The sequence below is a fragment of the Primulina eburnea genome, chromosome 12 (assembly GCF_022965805.1).
Source record: "Primulina eburnea isolate SZY01 chromosome 12, ASM2296580v1, whole genome shotgun sequence".
In the NCBI taxonomy this organism is placed as follows: Eukaryota; Viridiplantae; Streptophyta; class Magnoliopsida; order Lamiales; family Gesneriaceae; genus Primulina; species Primulina eburnea.
In genome coordinates this window covers 35,397,267-35,418,854 of record NC_133112.1, presented here as the reverse complement: position 1 = coordinate 35,418,854, position 21,588 = coordinate 35,397,267, and the positions used below count along the sequence as shown (strand labels likewise).

At 30.2% G+C, this 21,588-nt stretch overlaps 1 protein-coding gene across 1 annotated transcript; it reads right to left on the bottom strand.

Moving 5' to 3' along the window:
• Positions 1-12,644: 12,644 nt before the first annotated feature.
• On the bottom strand, positions 12,645-14,872 carry LOC140807612 (uncharacterized). Its single transcript, XM_073164553.1, has 5 exons — positions 14,359-14,872; positions 14,118-14,194; positions 13,827-13,863; positions 13,626-13,734; positions 12,645-13,334 (listed from the first exon to the last, which is right to left on the bottom strand). The coding sequence occupies exons 1-5, from the start codon at positions 14,618-14,620 to the stop codon at positions 12,929-12,931; spliced, it is 891 nt and encodes a 296-aa protein (XP_073020654.1). The 5' UTR covers positions 14,621-14,872; the 3' UTR covers positions 12,645-12,928.
• Between the last annotated feature and the right edge of the window lie 6,716 nt (positions 14,873-21,588).

Genomic DNA, 21,588 nt, shown 5'->3' with positions numbered 1-21,588 from the left:
CTAGATGATATATAAAAGTTTAATGCAACAAAATCATGATTATTCATTATGATTACTTGAATTAATTAATAGATGATTTGTTGAATAATCACTTGTTGTGTGTGACCCGAGATCGAGACATGTTGACATCTGACATTGTTTAACAATTGAACATTGAAACAATAAACATCGTAGTATAATATTTAACCAAATAAGTCTTTCTTATTTAAAAAAAACATTGTCTATACAATGATAAAAATAATAATATGAAATATGCAGAAGATGATCACATAAGAACTAAAGCGGAAATTAAGACATAAATTCGGGATTGGTCACCAGCCCAAGAACATCTCTTGTTCATCAGCGTCTTGTTGTTCTTCGTTCTGATCTAGGAAAGGATAGTAAGGTGTTAGTATTGTGAAATACTCAGTAGGTGAGAGCCAATCGATCATAACGAATAACAAAGTACATATATATTTCTATGATTCGAAATATAAGTATGTCAAAATTAGAATAAAACGAAATAAATAGAACTGAAAATCATATTATTTTCATGGTTAAGTGATCAGTCCTAATTTTTAATTTTATTAAAGACGATACCATGATAAAATTTATTATATCCCACCACATCAGGACCTTAAACAAACTTGTCAAATATCAAAAATTTCTTTGTCATCTCAAATGCAAATGTTAAAGTGTATTCAAATAATTTCAAACATGTTTTCTAATCCAGTGATCACATCGAAGCGAAGCAAAATGATGACTAAAATATATCGAATTGAAAAATATATCATATCAATCGAATTTTCAAATACACATGTATATATTTAAAACCATAAGCCCACTTGCAGATTCCGTAGAAGAGATGGTTGCTTGAAATTATAAAAAATTATGCAGTGTTTTGCCCATCGCCTGACTCTAGCTTGATAAAAAGAGATTTGTTTGTTGTGTTTGCAACTAGACTTTTCAAATTGGGTCAAGCCCGTCTTTCTGGCCTGCTCCGCTATAAAAATTGAGCGGGTTAGGTTGATAAAATAGTAGCCCATTTGGAGGCGAGCCAAAAGGGCTGAGCCTGTTTGGGTTGCGGGCCAAGACGGGTGCGGGCCAAGCAATGTTGGCCCGCAAAATTATGGTAGAATTTTATATTTTCAAGTTTTATATAAAAATTGAAATAAGTCTCATGTGCCTCCATCAATATCTTATCTTATTTTTTCCTTATTTTTCTCATGCGCCTCTCCTCCATCACTCTGGTAAAATCTGAATCTCCGTGCTTCTTCTTTTTTTTGAAGATATTATGCTCTACTCCCTTTTCTGTAGTGTTTAACTCAAATTAATCCAGTCAATCAAATAGTTAATGGTTTAATGCATTTTTCACATAAGGATTGATGAACTTAAAGTTTGCATCGCCCTCCGGTATTTCCGTTTGCATTGTATAAACCCGCAGTTTTTGGTTCTTTTCTTTGGAGGTTGATAATTTATTCGTTTTGTTGAGATGTGCTTTCTTGAATCATGCATGCTTAATGTGAAAGTTTAAAGCTTTAGGCATAGCAGTTGTTTGTGAACCCAAGAGCGGTTTCATTTGAAGTCCCACGAGTTGCAATGAAATTTTGTGGACCCGACGGAAGTTTTGTTAATTATGTGTATTGTTGAACACATAATATTTTCTAAAATTTATAATCGTCTCTTTTCTCGAATTTTTGTTCTCTTCCATGTCTCAATCTTGTCTCACATTATAATTGCATCAATTGTAGTATTTGTTTCATTTTTTCATGTTTGGTTTAAGCACTTTACTTTTATGGACTATGTTGTATGCTTTCTTAATTTCTTATTTCGATGTTTTTAAGTATCTTATGAAACTATTTGATTGAATTATATTTTTCGTCTATGTTTATTGCGATATTGTTTAACGTTTTTTTCTTAAAAAAATAAGCAGTTCGATCCGCCTAACCCGCAGCCCAAAGTGGGTTGGGCTGGGTTTTCCATTTAGAGGCCCGCAAAAAAGCGGGCGGTCCCGCCCCGCCCTGCCCCGCTTAATGGTGGGTTAAGACGGGTGGCGGGCTGGTTGTATAGAAATAAAGTTATGTCTTGACTCTTGACTAACAACTATAGTTTTTGGCCTAGTGGTAAGCGTTTGATCTTAACATGATGTACCTACATTTTTTTACCACTGGCGTAAAGGCGTCAAGTGCCCGAATTAAATTTTATTTTCACGATCTTCTGGCGCTGGGGCGCCTATTCCTCGTATTTTCACTGTTGTTTTGCATTTTCCTCGCACCTTTATAATCCTTTTCATCTCTAAATTGCTTTCGGACATTCTTTCACTCTATAAAACTTCTATTTCTCTTAATTCCCGCAAATGACACAAAACAAATAACAAACACATAACTCTGCTTAAAACTAACATAAATCCAAATTAAAAACACATAACATTTAAGTATAAAATTGTACCTGTCATCACTTTTTTTTTAAAAAATGAACCTATCATCGCTTATACTAGCCAAATAATCTCGATATTTTCAAAATTTCCTGATTGCAAAGTTATTGAAACGTGAACTATACTTTGGATATCTTAATTTTTTGGTTTTCATGTTGAAAGCGTCTATAAGTATGTAGTCCCATTTAGTAATTTTTAATTTATTGTTTGAAAATTTGTTGGTTATTATTCATATAATATAACAATATCATCAGGCTTTTTATTATCTTATTTATTTTCCCGAAAAGAACATATATTATTATTATTAAATTATTTTATTAAACTTGATTGTTGACCATTAACCCATCATTTGGTTTGTTATATATGAGATTACATTTTAGGCTGCAAAGTATTATATTATATTATGTATGGGAAAATTATAATTGTGATTTTGCATGCTTTTTTTTTATAAGCGTGATTTTGCATGTTTGTATGTTTATGATTTTTTTTTTTTTCAATTTTAGTATTTTCACCGTATGGTACCGATTTAGCGTTGTATACAATGTCTTGTTAACAATAACGAGGAACAATGTTCGAAACTGCCAAATAAAAGACTAAAATTGTCAAAATTGAATATAATATACTAAAACTTAAATTTGATAATATATATAAGCCAAACAAATAATTAAAAAATGTTCAATGCATAATAGAAAAATATTATCGATTTAGTTTGTCTAATATATATATATATATATATATATATATATATATATATATATATATATATATATATATATTGACTTGGCTTGTTTTAGTCTCCACCTCCTTTGCACACACAAAATAATAATAATAAAAATAAAAATGCAGTGAGCACGTTTGATCTTTCACTTGCTTGCCTAAACAATCAAATCCCACATTTTATAACTTCTTTTACTTTCTATTTATAGCAAAAACTTCGTATTCGTTCACTTTATACGGAAATAAAAATAATTATCACGTGTTATTACGAGAGTCTATTGTAACCTATTCTTAATCAATTCAAATACTCTTCACTATATCCGATAGCAATTGCGGTATGATCTAGTTGATATTTTTTGCTATGTTATGGGTTTGAATGTCCTGTTCATTCGATCAACATCAAGATTTTAGGACGTCACGTTAGAGTAAAGGCCTTTAAATTAAAATGATTTGGTCTCATACATCTCGATTGCACCAAAAATAAGGTGAGCACGTTTCGACCTTTTACTTGCTTATAGATGGAGAAAAACTGTGCAAAATTGTGTCTCATCTATCAAGTTTATTTCTCCAAACATATAATAATAATAATAATAATATAGTAAAATTTAGTTACAAGATCTGGTTAAATGATTTTAATTAAATCAATGTTATTTATAATTCAATTTACCATAAAGACGGTGTTAAATCTTCTACGACGTTAAAATAAACAACGATTTATTATATATATATTTTAGAGTGGGTCTCATGTGAGACCGTCTCACGGATCCTAATCTGTGAGACGGGTCAACCCGACTCATATTCACAATAAAAAGTAACACTCTTAGCATAAAAAATAAGAGTAGGTCTCATGCGAGACCGTCTCACGGATATTAATTCGTGAGACGGGTCAACCCTACGGATATTAACAATAGAAAGTAATACTCTTAGCATAGAAAGTAATATTTTTTTATGGATGACCCAAATAAGGGATCTGTCTCACAAATATGACCCGTGAGACCGTCTCACATAAGTTTTTGCCAAAAAATAATATTTTTTCATGAATGATCCAAATAAGAGATCCGTCTCACAAATACGACCCGTGAGACCGTCTCACACAAGTTTTTGCCTATATTTTAAGGCAAAAACTTACGTGAGACGGTCTCACGGGTCGTATTTGTGAGACGGATCTCTTATTTGGGTCACCCATGAAAAAGTATTACTTTTTATGCTAAGAGTATTACTTTTTATTGTGAATATGGGTAGGTTTGACCCGTCTCACGGATTATGACCCGTGAGACGGTCTCACATGAGACTCACTCATATTTTAATAAATGAGAGGTCGGAATAACGAATTTTGGTATCATGGTGTGTGGTCAGAAAATTACCATATCATCATTATTCTGAACATACCATAGGTTTTAAAGAGAGAAAAAGTTATCTTATATAAATAATCACTCTTATTAATTATCAAGAAATATTATGAATAATCATCTTTAGAATTCTTGATTTTAATATTATAGAATATATATAATTATATAAAAATAATTTATTCATATATTGTTTTGAAATAGGACTCGTATTATAGAATTTGGTCTCCTACGTCTTGATTGCACCAAAAATGGGGTGTGCACGTTTCGACATTTCACTTGCTTATATTGGTGTTACCTTGTCCTTCGCCAAGAGACAATGGATCATATATGATCTTTAAAGATTCTCAATTCCTCCATTTAGTCTTAGATAGATATCTTCCGACCTTATCTGATGATAGGATTATGGATTTTTCGGAGTTTGAATTTTAGTTCGTTAATTTTATGATATAGTTTTTCTGATACATTAAATATTGTAATTGGTGGTAACGATAAGAAAAAACATAGTTGATTATTGATCAATTAGTTACAAGCTAAAAAATTTTCATCCCAACAATTATCTTGGTAATCTATGAAAGTAAAAACTTATGTGAGACGGTCTCACGGGTCCTATTTTGTGAGACGGATTTTTTATTTGGGTCATCAATAAAAAAGTATTACTTTTTATGTTAAGAGTATTATTTTTATTGTGAATATTGGTAGAGTTGACTTGTCTCACAAATAAATATTCATAAGACCGTCTCACAAGAGACCTACTCATCTATAAATAGAGAACACGTGATTTTATTTCCGTTGGCAACGGTAGGTTGAAAATGTATCATTATAGCTATACTAACACTTACAATTACTAGAAATAGTGGACCATTGGAAACCAAATTAATTAAATAATCTAATAATTAATGTATTTAATTTGGGAGATCAAAGATAATTTTTTTTATAATAATGTATGTAAAATTTGAAGATTTTTTGTTCAAGATAATGTGTCCACTAGCAATGAAGGCAAGATAGGGATGTGTGCAAAGGGAATCAAGTATATGTGGGGAAGAAAACCAACGAGTCTAATAACTTTTCTAAGTGGACAAAAAAATGTTTTCATATGAGTGATAAGATATCTGCGGTGAACCACGTAATTGTCATAATAGTTAATTTTTCTACTAGTTAAAATGAATGACGACTTTTCGAGTCGCCCTTTCTTATTATCAGTTGGGCTTTTGACGAAATTAATATTTAGGACCAAAAGTGCCACGACCCATAAATGCTCTAATGTCGAGATATAATACAAAATGCACATTTATTGTCTCATTTCAAGATGAATTTTTATATTCTTTAATAAAAATAACTCGTAATCATTAGATGTTCTATATAATTTTTATTTTAATAATATCTTACGGTTTATCCAATTATGTGTATACTCATGTAAACTGCATAGATAAGATAAGACACTGATACGGTGGAGTATAATAACTGATATATGGTCTCGTCTCCTTAAAGGAGTAACAATTAGAGACTAATCAGTATATCATGGATAAATAATAGTGTTTTGTATAAGTTTATGCTTCAATTATGATATGTTTTTTGATGTCATGTTTCAATTTTTATTTGTATCATGTATTGAATAATGTTGCGACACGTTCTGCGACGTGTCACATTTGAACTCAAATTATATGTATATTTCGATATTCTTACATACGATTGGCCCGTGCATGCTAAATGTTTTGCCAAACACTTACCTTCTTACTTCTCTCTCCAGATAAGGATGAAAATCAATTGGAAGAAGATGAACAACACATGTTTTGAGGTTTACGATCGAGTCGAGACATGAAGTTTCAAACATCGGTTTTAGTTTTATTTTTCATTATATTATTTCTTCCGCATTTGTGTTTTTGCACTAAAAAAACATTTTTTATTTATGTAATAAACTGGATTTTCGCTATTTTATGACTACATAGCTTGTTGTTTGGCGATTTTAAATTGTTAAACAATGTCAATGGAGCGTCTCGATTTCGGGACGTGACAACTAGAGATATGCGACGGCCACCCACCATTTAATGCTTAGGTGCCTCAGCGGCCGCCTAGACAGCGTCTATGCGGTTTATTAAAAAATATATTAATTAATTTTAAAAATATATAAAATATTTTATAAGGCAGCTGCAAAAAATGAGTCCGTGAAAAAATTTAATCTTTGAAATTTTTATTTTTCATTATAATAACGAGATTTGTATACTAGTCACATCAGTGATGTCTAACAGTTGATCGAGATTATTATAAAAATTTCACAATTATTTAACTAGTAAATATAAATATGCTAATTAATATTAATTAAACAGTTTTGACTACTATGTGAAATTATCTTGTAATATTCTAGATGAGTTTAGAATTAATTAATTAAATCATAATTATTTAATGTTGAAACATTTCATGTTTGCAATCTTAATTTTGTTGATGACAAAACTTGTTATTTTGTTTCTAATGATTTACCTAAATGCGCAGGACGCTGAAACTGATCAGGCTTCTAACTGATCGGTTATCAAGCCTAAACTGAAGCTTTCGGAGAACAAACTGAATGTGCCAACTGATTGCCCAAAGTGAATCAGCCCAACTGTTATATAAAAGAACAGTTCTACTGATTGATCAGTTGATAAGTGATTCAACAGAAGACCTTCAGAAGTCCGGTCAGCTGATATAAAGAGCTCAACTGATGAAGAGCCCAACTGACCAGTTCAACCGAATCAGTGAAATCAGTCCAGCTGACGAGCCAACTGATTTCACCGAACCAGTTCAAGACCAGTTTAGAGCATCAGTTAGGAATCAATCAGTTTACAGAACACGACAAGCTTATTCAATGTAATCCAGCGTGCGTACTGAGTAAAGCATTTGTACTATGAATAGTACAATAATGGACGTTGCAGCAAAGATTAAAGTCGAGAGGATCCTGAATAGGTGTCGGAAAAGTTGAGACACGAATCTCAAGGAACGAATTCAAACTAAAACTGATACAATTATTGAGTCTCATTGTACAATCAATTTCTCGCCTATAAATAGAAGATCAGTGAAGACGAACATAAGAGAGTAAAAAGAAGAGAGTGAGTGAAGATACAAAAGAGCACGCTTACTGCTCATCAGCTTTTAAGAAGCAATCAGTCCAGAGGGAATACAAAAGATATATCAGCTTAGTTTGAAGCTCGTTTTCCTTCAGTGTGTGAGAACACCTTCCCTATGTATTCGTTGTTCAAGTTCTCACACACAAGCACACACACCACCACTCAAATATTGTCTTGCACAAAGAAGTAAAACTTGTGTAAGTAGTCTTTGACATACAGACGTTAAACAAGTGTTGCTGAAATGTGCTACCTTCAGCCTAGGCTAAAAATTCAGACTAGGCAGTAGTGTAAGTCCTAAGCTGAGTGAGTTTGTATAAGTAGTTGTATAAATCAAAGTATTCTAATGGATCCTACCCGAGGTAGTAGAAGGGGTGACGTAGGAGCATTTGAAGTCTCCAAACATCCATAAACATATCTTGTGTATTTTATTGTTTAACTATTGTTTTCAAACTGATTTGATCAGTTAGTGCATCCATCACTTCAGTTTTCACCATAACTGAACTGATATATATCAAAATTGATTCCCTGCTTTTCAATTATTCAGTTTACACAAGTTAAAAGGCTTTCAAATATAGTAGCTTTCTTCACGAAGGATTACTTCGAGTATTCCGCTTGGTGTTTTAACCAAACTCGATTTAATTCATGAGTGTTAACATTCCTAGAACACGAGCTATTGCAGCTCATTGAAAAATATAGTGTTTGAAGTACCTCAAGGTACGAGCACACGATCCTTCATTTAATTATATTATTACTATCAAAATTTAAAAATACTACATGAGATCACGACTCCCAAATAAGAGTATCTTAGGATTCTAACTTTATAAACCTAATATAATTCTAACTTAATGCAGAAAATTATAAATATGACAATACATGTCACATTAAGATGCTAAATTTTTTTCTTCTCTCTTTTAACACAAAATAAAATCGGCCCTCTCTTTTGTTTCAAATAATTCTCTGCCGATCACCTCTACACCACCACCGTACATCGCCGCCGCCTAACTATGCTGCCGCCATGGGTTCTCCCATCTTTTGATGATCTCTTTTATTCAGTAGTGTGAATTAAAAAAAGAACACATTCTTCAGTCATAGACCTATTTAGACGATTGAAGAATGACATTACTTTAAATTGATTGTTTCTAGAGTTTTACAAGAAAATTATCTCCGCTTAAAATCCGGAATGATTTAGTGTCCAACGTTTAGAACACAAAGATAAATAATTTTAAACATCCTACGTGTGTTTTGAATCTTATAATACTTAAGAATATTTTGATTGTCAAAAAAAAATTTCTTTGAAATTTTTTTAACTTCCGATGTGGTTTGTGTGTGAGAAAACGGTATTTCAACAATATGAACTTGGATAAACCTCCCTATTGAGCTAGTTTTTTGAGTGGAGTTGGGTCAAATTCATAATCTTAACATGGTATCGGAAATCAGACTAAATACAATATGTTAGAATGTCTTATGGACCATCTGCTAACGTTTTGTAAATTCAAGTTCCAATTGTTCATTTTTTAACATGAGTTGTGTGTTATATATCCTACATCGGTTGAATTGAGTTATTGAGAATTGTATGCATCAGCTTGAAAAATCATCCTCAGTTGAGCTAGCTTTTGAGATAAAGTTAGACATTAGTCCATAATCTCAACAATAATAACCCGTTGTAGTCATATTATTCTAAATCAATCTAAAACTAAGTCAAGTCGAATGCATAATACATAAGCCCATCCAACACCGATCTCTCTCTTAATAAGATTCAAAGCTTTGATATTGCTTACACGGAACTTTAACTCCTTTGACTCAGACAAGTTGAAAAAACAATCCTGCACTTAACATATTTTGTTTTTTAATCTCATACAAGGTCAAAGTCCGATCGGAGTCTAATATTACTTTTAACTATTTACAAGATAAAAAAAACTAAAACGAAAATTCAACGTCATATCATGACCAAAAAGGAAAAAAAAACAATTTATAGGAGCCAAAATTTGACTATTTACAATATTAAAAAAAACTAAAAGAAGACAAGTTACATGATGATTATTACAAATTTCCCACAAATCTATATTTGGTTGGAATTTTGTATATTAATTTGATAGTTTAAATTGAGAATTAACTACAGCAAAATTCTTTGTTAGACAGAGATCTTTGCTCTCAGTCCAACAGCTATTGTTGAACAGATATCTTCATCTAAATATTTTAATTTCTGATTATCTTGTCATGATTCACAATTTTTATTACAATCTTGCTATGAATGTTATACTAAATTGAAAATATAGCTCATCAACTTATAGAAATATTATTCTAATATCATCTCATTATAAATATTATTCTAATCTTGATTGTGTGGACACAAAAATATGAATGCATAAATAAACCAAGGAAAATTCATACAAAATAGTAAGAAAAATTTTCCATGCAACCAATTCCATAAGATTCCTTTTTTCAATGCAGAAGAAATTGCTAGCATTATACGTCCAAAATATAGGTTTTTTTCCTTTCTAAATCTATTAACTTACTTGATAAGTAAATTAAATAATTACATAACTGTATATCCACAAAAATCGATGTGTTCTACAATTTAAAAACACTCATAATTGTGCACTTCATCATCTCATGTCAATATAGTTAATTGTCCCACATCGGTTGGATAAATAATCTTGGAGTTATCTATATGGGCTTGGACCATCCTCCCCCCTTGAGCAAGCTTTTGGGGTTGAGTTAGGTCCAAATGCCAATCTTAACATGATATCAGAGTCTGGATTCCACCGTTATGTGTTGGAATGCCTATAATTAGGTCACTCGTTCTGCCCATAATTAGGTCATTTGTAAACTCCACACTCCAGATGTTCATTCATGGGCGTGAGAGGGGTATGTTAATTGTCCTACATCGGTTAGATAAATAACCTTGGAGTTGTATATATGGGCTTGAACAATCCTCCCTCCTTGAGCTAGCTTTTGGGGTTGAGTTAGGTCCAAGTGACAATCTTAACAAATACATATGTTATTATAAAAATATACTAGGTATAATAGTCAAGAAAAAACTATTTGAAAGTTTGTTAAATTAATTTAAGCTTTATTATATTATGTAAAATAATTATTAAAAGGTTTATAACAAGTAATTATCATGTTTATACATGAAATACTATTTTCCAATACTTTTATTTAAGCTCGATAATACTTTTATCGATATTGGATATACTTAGTTTGGTACACATGATAGGATAAACATGTGATATATAATATAAGGATAAGTTAAGGATAAAAAAGAGGTATGATATTATATTTAATGTTTGGTATGATTTTAATAAGAGTGATTAAATTTATATATTAGATTGTAATGACAAAATTAACCTTATCATAATAAATTTTATAATTTCAAAGTTGTTGCTTGAGTTCATATTTTTTATATGTTCATGCGTCGATAGTGCTTGCACGATTTATTTATTTTTACCTAATTTTATATATTATATAATATGATAATTGAGCTCTTGATTTTGTGAGTCAAGTCAAATATCAATTTTTAAGGTTAATCGAGTGATACTAATAATTTTATAGAGATTTATAAAAATTATTTATATAATTATCTCAAATTCATTTATATAATTATCATATTATATAATATATAAAAATAAATAAAATATTTATTTGATTTTAATTTATACCAACTAGCATAGATTTATAAAAATCATTTATAAATTGAGGGTAATTAAGTCATTTGTAGTGTATTTTATCATTAAACTAAAATTATCACACCTAATAGAAGGGATATGTTATCCTTCTAAAAAATTATTTATCAAGGGCCTATGATATTATCATGGGCTTTTTAAAAATGTACCAAACATGAGATAAGGAGGATTATTTATCAATCTCTCTCTTATCCCATGTACCAAACTATGTCTAAGGGTTTTGTCCCCCAAAGAAAAAAAGCCCTTCGATTGTCACAAAAAAAATAAAAATAAAATAACGTATGATAATAATTTTTTTTACATTTTCAAAACGTCCTACGTAACTTGCTTAAGGAAGAGCAAAATGACAAACACGTTGTTAACACTGAGATCAAATGCATGTGATTTCACCTCTTTTTTTCCACATTTTTCTTACAAAATCAATCTCGATATTGCAAATATTTCAGTATAATTGTGTGATTTGATTAAAGAATTAAAATAACAACAAAGTTAACGAATTCACAATATATAAAACTGTCATATATGTGTTTGAATTCCTTCTTAATAATAATAATAATAATAATAATAATAATCTCCAACCAACACCTTAGTTTAGCCCAAGTTTTACATAAAATTTTGCCATTAATTTACAGAAAAATGATTTTTATAGTCAATTAACTCGCTCAATTTTGGGTTTTGGTCAGTTAAGTTTTTCAATGTTGGTTTTGGTACATCAAATTTTAATTTTTAATTATTTTGGTCCAATTCTTGACGTGACAATTGACAAGTCAACGATTTTCGATGTCACGTTAGATTTTTTCAATGTTATGTCGACATTTAATTACAAAGTAACGTCAGCATTTTTCGATGTCGCATCCATAATTGAACCAAAATAGTTAAAAACTAAAAGTTAGTGTATCAAAACAAAACTTTGAAAATTTAGTGGATCCAAACCCAAAATGAACAAGTTAGCAGAAAAGAAAACTATTTTCCCTTAACTTCCGAACCAAACACAATACATATCTAGTGTTGAACCATAGAATGGCGTCCGGTTGGAGTTGTCCTAAACATTCTCAAAACCACAAAACACTACAAAAAAAAGTGCTTCCTAAACGTTCCCGTAGCATTTTCCATTGATGAAAATGGAACAAAAGGATAAAAACTAAATTAATTGAGAAAATAATTCGGGACATATAATTAGCGGCTAATACACATATGATTAGCTAGCGAGTTAGTAAAAGTAAAATATTGTCAAAAAATGGAGCAAAAAAGGAGTTCAAATTTTAATAAATCCTAACATCTTTCCTGCAAGAACATGCAATAAGTAGAAAAATATGCAGTAGACAAAGATCTGCATTGCCCCTTTTTTATACTTCAGTAGCAGATGCAAAAGATTAATGTTTATTAAATAATAAAATTGCTCGATCGTCTAAATTAAATTGTATATCCATAGATCTCTGCACACAAATCACGAATAGTTAACAAACATATAACAAACAGCAAACATTACCTTGAAAATGATCTATCCGTTGACATTAACAAGTACTTGAAATCTCACTTAGAATTTGTCTCATTCATAGAGTCAGATCTAAAGTACTTGCCATCTTTGCATTCTTCTTGTCTCCATTAATTTGGTATTTTGAAGGTGTTGAAAACAAGGAGAGAGTTAAGGTGCTATCAACCTCATCATCGTTCAAGCTCGTTTCCATGTTTTCCTTCGTTTACTTGTGTCGTTTTTAGGGATAGGTTGAGATCAAGATTTATCTCGGGCGAAAACTTTCTCTTCAAGGTGCTGATCTCATCTCGAGCCATTGGTGTTTTCTTGAGTAAAGGAAGAGGACTATGAACATGGACATCATCGTGTTCTCGTCCTCCACCTCGCCATCTTGGAGCGAAATCTTGCTTAGTCGAGCTCGTTACCATTTGGGTTTGCGAGGATCTTTGATTCATAAAGGTTTCAATATTGTTTTTGTATTTTTCGAGAACTTTCCAAGAAGATGATCCATAAGATCCATTTCTTATAATATTGTTGGATGATGCCAAGCCTTTAGGGCTATAGATTGAATTGCTACCCCAAATGCAATCCCTATATCTGCAAACATGTAGAAAATACTTATATCACATCTCAAGAAAACAAGGCTTAATCTGGTTTTGAATATCAAATTTCTGCAAGAAAACAAGGCTTAGTCGGGTTTTGAATATCAAATTTCTGTTTCTGATGAAAGAAGTGACATATTGTATCCTTAAAAAACTTTAAAATGATTCACTAAAAGAATATAGTTCATTAATACACCCGAATTTAAAGCCGACATAAAATAACAACAAATAGACCAATTGATAAAATACAGCCAAGTTTTAATAGAAACAGTGATGGTTCACATACCGAAAGCTTGATATCGGTGTTTGGTTGCAACTTTGTAGCATGGGAAGCTGGCTAAGTTTGTAGATACGGCGATCACCAGCATCAAGTAAAAGTCTTTGCTCCGATAAAACTGCTAATACAAAATTTCCTCAAAATTAAAGTTCAATAAATCAAAGAGCTCAAACCCTAATTCTTGCACTGCGCAATATATATATTATGTACCTTGATTGGGATCATCAATCTTCTTGCTTCTGTGCATCTAATCACAAAAGCCAAAAGATATGTTGAAAAAATCAGCATCATACTAAATTTAATTTAGTCAAGAGAAGTTCATGTAGCCAGATCCGTGAAGTTTGTAATTAAGATGTATGATTTATTGCGTTGGGTGATCAAAAAGACTTCAAATTTAGAAATATTGTGTATGAATTTAACTGGAATTTCAATATTTGAGAGACGAACATTCCTACTCCGACACCGGTCGCCGAACGCAATAGTATTAAGAGCTCAAAATACCTGAAGATGGCTCTTGACATGAGCAATACTAAGGCCTTTAACGTTCATCAGTTGAAGCACCAACTTAGGTGTTGCCCCTGCACCAGAAAACATGCATCATCAAACAACACACATATAGTTGTCATTTACATTCTTAATCTTTGAAAATCATAACAATAAACACAGCGAAATTAGCGGAACTAAGTCAAACTTCCAATAAAAGTGAAATATATAATTCTAATTCTAGGGTTAGGTATCTTACTTTCTTGTCCTCCTAGTCTCTCAATAGCATGAAGAAAGCAAATATGGAGCTCGGGTGTCCACCGGAGACGAGGGGTTTTCGACCGGACATACTGCCTGACAGATCCACGGTTACCCTTCTTGCCACTCTCCTCCACCGTACTATTGCTCGAGCTGTTGCCATTCGTCGGCTTGCTATTGGAGACTGACTCATCTCTTTTATACTCTTCATCCTCATGATCTCCTTCAGTCTGGAATTGAGGACTTTTCCTGGAATCCTCCATTTTGATATCTTCAGAATTTGTGGTATATAGGTTTTTGCATATGCACAAAGAATTTTGGTCTTTAATCCATAAAAAAATTAAGCCCTTCAATTATTCAGTTTCAAGAAATGATCTGATTTGATCCAAATTCGTTTTAGATGGGAAGAGAGTAGATGGAGCTTTAAGTATATTCTTGAGAGGATAGAAGAATAACATTTGAGGGAAAGTAGTTAGAAATGGGAATGAAAAATCCCTTGGTTAGGAATGTAAACAAGAATTTTCCATCTCACTATTCTTTTCTACTTGTATTTTTATATATATGCATGTATGTATAGGCCTTATAAGTCAAAATGACGACGTCTTACATACATCCGATACCGAAAATGTTGGACAATATTTCTCCCTAAAATCGCTTTTAATATAAACATAAAAAAATCGCAACGTAATTTAATCTATATATACCATTAATTACTCCTAGCTAACAAATAGAAGTATAAATGAAAAAAATATTAAATTTTATGTCGAATTTATATATACATATATAATGTTTCGAATGAATATAAATATATAATTTGATTTTCACAGCAAAAGATGGGGCATATATATTATTAGCTCACGTTTTGAACAGTTAGCAGTTTTCTTTTAGGGGGTTTGCGAACATATATGGCAGGTGAATGCATTTAATGTCAAGGGTTTTACATGAAAGCTGCACATTTTTTATTTAGGTTAAGCAACAAAAATAACAACAATAATAAGAATAATAGAGGTTTTAATTGGCTTCTTCAATATATATTGATTTAATATTGATCAACTTCTAAATTTAAGTTGATGTAACCAGTAATATTCGACATCATATCAATAACGTTGTACGCCATATATATCAGCACTATGGCAGAAGTCGGACTAAATGTGCTAAAAAAAGCTAATATATGCGCGTCTAAACGATTTTTGAGTTTTTTTCTGGCTGAAAAAGTTAGTTCTCTAAACTAGTACGCATTAATAAGAATTGGGCATTGAACTAATTCAAGATCCATGAAGTAATAATTTTTAAATATTTTATTAAATAGACATCATTAAATATTGGTAGACTTAATGTTTCAGTTAATATAGTATATATTCCTATTTATCACAGCGATATTTTGTATTATTTTAAATCATGGTAACATGATTTCGTTGACCTACGGAGAAATGACAAAAGTCACAACAGTCAAGTGAAGATAATTGTCCTCTCTTGGACTTGGTAGTATTCAAAATGCTAGAATCTCACTGATCCCAATATGAAAATTTCCTCTCAAATACCCAAACTTGATTCTGTCTCGTTTCATTTTTTTAAAAAAATAATAAAATATTAAATTTATAATACATCTTTAATCAATTTTCACAATGTTCAATAAAATTTTACACATAAACTCATATAAAATTATTTCATGAGTCCAATTTATGAGACAGATATCCGACCCGACTCGACTAATGAAAAAATATTATATTTATGTCTAAAGTATTGTTTTTCATAGAAGATACGGATCAGGTTGACCCTTCTTATATATATAAATTCGTGAAACTATCTCACAAGAGACATACTCAAGATTTTATCGTCAATTCTAACTTTTCTGAAGACATTTCTATTATTATAAAATCTTTTATTTTAATATGTGTCACTTTCTAATCATTATCCAAACAACTATCAATTCAAATATAATTTAATAAGTATATAACAAATAAAAAATTATATGAATTAATATATGGCAAAAACTTGTGTGAGACGATCTCACGAGTTGTATTTTATGAGACGGATCTCTTATTTGTGTCATCTATGAAAAAATATTATTTTTTATTAATGTCGGTAGGGTTGACCCGTCTCACAGATAAAGATTTGTAAAACCGTCTCACAAGAAACCTAATCTTAACATTTAATGCAAATACTATCTTATCGGAAAATAATGCTGAACACATTTTTATCCCTTGAAAAACATTTCATCAACGCATTTCCCCGAAAATATTTTCTGAAAACTCTTATCAATAAAAACAAACTAAACATTATAAAGATTCCACGATGCTCAATTGACTATAGTTTAAATTTATAAAATCTTATTAAAAATGGTATTAAAATAATATACACCACACCACACGATGACTTTAACTTTGTCCATTATATAATAATTCAATAATTCATTGAGATACAAATTAATGGTTGCGTGTTGTTGGCGAGCATCTTGCTAGCAGATTAATTTTTTGGTGTCGTCATAATATGTATTTTCTACTATTGTTTTGAAATTTAACAAAATTTTCGCCTTAATATACATGGAAAATAATTTTTTTCGTTCACTATCTTGTTCAATTTCAAGTTTTGGTCAATTAAGTTTTCAAACTTTGGTTTTGGTACATTAACTTTTAATTTTCAACTATTTTGATCAAATCGCTGACATGATATCAGAAAACACTGAAGTTGCCCCGGAAAACACTGATATGATATTGAAAAATGCTGAAATAACATCTAAAATTGTTGAAATTGCTAGATGTCTCATTTATAATTTGACCAAAATATTTGAAAATTAAAAGTTAATGGACCAAAATATCTGGAAAAATAAAAATAATTTATAAACAATCACTTTCTTACATTTTTTAATCCCTTAAAAAAGCTCCCACTTAATGTTTCTATATATTGTTAGTCACCGAACTAACCTTTACATTATCAAAAATAGATGGAGGAAGATAACGGATAAAATAGTAAAAAGTAATCCTCATTTTTCCAAATTTATTTATTAAAAAAAAATTATAATTCAATTAATATATGCATTTATGGTATTCACAAATGTACGCAGTAATATATAAAAAAATACCAACAAAAGTGATGCAATTCCAGTTAATGCAAAGCAAAATTCTATGATCGTGTGTGTTGTCGATTGAAATAAATGTGGGCTGCAAAAACAGCATAAAAGTTTGCATGTTCAAGTTGTAAAAATATAACTTTTTTTAAAATTTTATTTCACGAGCGTCTTGCCAATATTTCACTGCCGTCCGATCAAAAGGCAACACAAAAATTGGCCCTTTTCCTCTTGTGACAACGAGCCGAAAGGGATAGAGTTAAAATGGGGTTTGAAGCTTTAAAAACATTTCGTATATGCTACGTCGATGTAATTCTATATATTCGAACATTATAATCTTACAATATATTTCTATCTTTATAATTTTGGTTAAATTTCTCGTCGTCGAATTTCAGTTTTAGTATAATTTTTTTTTTTTTGAAAAGTTTAGTCTTTTTCCTTAAGTGGTGCAAATCATTGCATAAGATGTGCAATGTCATATCGACATGCTCCTAGAAAAATGAATAAAATTGTGAAAAATAGAAAGATATAGTAGACTGAATTCAACGATTATGCAAGACACAAATCATAAAAGACAAACATACATATTATAATAATTTTAAAAATATAATTTTTCTTATTATAATATATGTGTGTGCGCATAGCTAATGCATATGCTAGTACAGGTAAAATATTTACCAGTATTAGCAGCTCATGTCTAAACAATGATGTGTAATTTAATCTATTTTGAAGTTAGAGTTAACTTTATACTATTTGAGATAAGTATTCCAGATGTGTAAAAAAATTGACGCGAATTTATAAACTCACTCAGGTTTTGTATTTGGAATGAAATTAATTCTTGCGAACATAATTATAATGAATTTCAAGCACACTAATTTCAATAATATATTTTAAATATTTCGCTCGAATCAAGTCTCATATTCGATAATTGAAAAAAAAAAGTCGAGGTTGAGAGACATGGAGACAAGGGTATTTTTCCACAGTTTTCAAAATTTTAAATCTCCAATTTAAAAAGATAATAAAACAAATATTTGAAAATCTGTGATTTTTGTTGAGACTGCTGCAATAATTAAGTGGATTGTGGGAGTTCTTGTGAAGATTATTAAAAAGGGTGGGTTTGGTCAGCAAGATTCACTTTCCAAACACAACCTGTAAACTCAATCCCCCAACTCTTCTTCTGCCAATTATTATTATTTTTATCCCAATTTTAAATTATCTTCGAAATTCGTGAAGCTATTAATGCGGATCTATAATCCCTTGAGAATGATCGTCAAACAGCATGTCTGTTGTTTTCTTTTGCTCAATCATATAAACTAATTTGTTTTTTTTATATTATTTTAGATAAACTTTTATTTAAAGAAAATTTTGTTTTATCAATTAAAGACTATTTGATAAATTTTTAAACTAATAATATTTATATATTTTATTTACACAAAAACTCTTATGAAATCTTCTAATAGATCATTTTTTGAGATGGATTTCATACCGACTCGCTCTATGAAAAAGTATTATTTTTAATCCAAAAATATTAATTTTTATTCTAGATATAGATCAAGTCGACTCATCTCTCGAATATAAAAATGTAAGATTATCTCATAAGATATATTCATTTATTTATTCACAAAAACTCATGTGTGACGGTCTCACGGGTCAATTTTGTGAGACGGATATCCTATTTGGGCCACATCTAAAAAATATTATTTTTTATGTCAAAAGTATTGATTTTTACGGTAAATATGAGCATGATTGACTCGTCTAACGAATAAATATATGTGAGACCGTCTCACAAAAGACCTACTCTTATTTATTAATCCATCCTACAATTAAAATCATTGATTAAATTATTCTCGACGTCCATGACATAGTCCAGTCATTATTATATCTAAAATACACCTCTCTAATTATATAAATTTCCACCTCTATTTAATAAAAAATATCGAAAAAACATATTTTAATAAATGTTTATTTTATTTTTAAATATCATAGCTTTAACGATCCAGATTCGATGAATATCCTCACCATACCAAAATGGACATTTTTAGTTTGATCTTTATCCGCAACTGAGAAACTTTCCTTTTCCTCACTCATTCCAAAATTGCAATGCATTTGTCTCACATGAGTTAAAAATCAAAGTTTAAAATAGTTTATAATGAGTTAGAATATACTTCTATATTAATTTGAGTTAACTATTTTCTTAAAAAGATGATATATTTAAAGTGAGGATGATATGATTACATCGGTTTTGAAATACAAAAAAAAACTTTGTTCGTTCAGGACAAAATTACTTTAAAACTTACGTCTCCTAAGGATTAGAATTAGGGTTCACCCGATCTAATTAAACATTAAAAATATATTAGTACTTGAGCCAGCCTCGTTTTACGGCGTGATCATTTTTCATAAAACGAAGATATATATAAAGAGATGATGATATGATTAAATAGGTTTTGATGAGGAAAAAAAAACTTTGTTAAGATCAAGATTTCAGATTTTACATGACCTCAATTTGGAGAATAATGACAGCCATCAAACTTGTAAGTAAAAGAGTTAATTCATGCGAGCTAATTTATGGCGCTGGATTATGACAAACTTGTGATCATTAAAGACATGTTTTATGACCATAATCATGGCTGAATCAACCCTTGCATTTTCTTATAAATAGTAGTCCAATTATTTGAAGAACACATCTAAAAGCCATTGTCCAGAATATTTTCCCGTTGAGAAAAAAATCTAAATAATATCTACACCGTTCGAATTGTATCAATAACGTTCTAAATATTATATCCAATTTTTCGTCCAATCCAACGGTTAGAATTCTACCACGATCTTCGTGAGAAAACTGCACATATTGTACGTTAGAAAACAACGGCTGTTGTTCTTCATCCAGACATTGTTTCAATGACCTAAAAACAGATCTCGTCGTTCACAATTAGTTCACTTCCCTGGGAACTAGCTGACATAATTACATATTGATCTGATTGTTCAATATGTCGCAGATGTTTTTACAAGTTGACTGAATTTAACGTATATCCAAAAAATTATGTAACTCTCTTCTTTTTTTTTTTTGGTATTCTTTTAGCGTGGCTTGTTGTGCATCAACTTACTACAAGACATGTCTTTCTTATTTTTCATATGGGCTCATCCCATATGTGCTAGATTCATTGGGTGTTTGTCATCTTTTAGAAGCAAATGTAGACAATTTTTCACACATTTGTGCAAGGTTTTCGGCAAGTTTCTTCATGTTTGACTCAAGTAAACAAATAAGTGGGGAATATTGAAATCAAATTATATATGTAAACTCTGCATGGAAACGTAAACATACAAATTAAATAAATATTGAAATCAAATTAGTAAACTCTGCATGGAAACGTAAATATAATAAATTCCTTGTAATAAACATACAAATTAAACAATCAAATGTGTCTTCATGGTCGAAAAAACCAATTTCTTTTCTAAAAAATACTAGAATACTTGATTCGTATATTATTTGGCATATTATATTATTTTTGTTTTTATCATTATTACTATAGTTACTATTGTTATATTATTTATTGTTATTATTATGTGTATTGTTCTTTATTACTGCTGTTGTTTTTAGCTATTTTTTATTACTATCAATAACTGTTAATAATATTGTTGTTTTTACTACAATAATTTTTTATTATTACTCAGAAAAATAATAAGTGGTCTTAATATTCATAGTATTAATAACAATGATGGTATTATATATGAACAAATGATAACAACACCAAATAATACTATAATAATAAATAAATATTTTTTTAGAATTAGCCGACCTGATTGATAAATATAAAAATAAGAGTAGGTCTTTTGAGGGATGGTTTCGCGGATCTTTATCCTTGAGAAGTCAATTCTGATTACATTTACAATAAAAAAAAATAATATTTTTTTATGATTGACTCAAATATAATATTTATCTCACAAAATTGACTTATGAAACTGTGTGTTTTGTTTTTGTGGTATTCAAATTTGATAGGAGAAGCAAGAAGAAAACAAATTAAATGGCTTTATAGAGGCAAGTGGTGAACACTTTTTCCTTAAGAAGAATATGGCTCTCACAATGTGCTTAAGGTTAGTGGCAATCTTCTCTCAAGATACAACTACAACTCTTGAATAATGAGCACTCAAATATTCAAGTTCTATCAC

What these genes read in the sequence shown, in the direction of transcription:
- LOC140807612 (XM_073164553.1), bottom strand. Translation starts at nt 14,620, where the DNA reads ATGGAGGATTCCAGGAAAAGTCCTCAATTCCAGACTGAAGGAGATCAT. An exon ending in ATGTCAAGAGCCATCTTCAG is followed by an intron (nt 13,864 to 14,117) that starts GTATTTTGAGCT and finishes TTTTGTGATTAG; the next exon opens with ATGCACAGAAGCAAGAAGAT. An exon ending in GATTGATGATCCCAATCAAG is followed by an intron (nt 13,735 to 13,826) that starts GTACATAATATA and finishes TTGTATTAGCAG; the next exon opens with TTTTATCGGAGCAAAGACTT.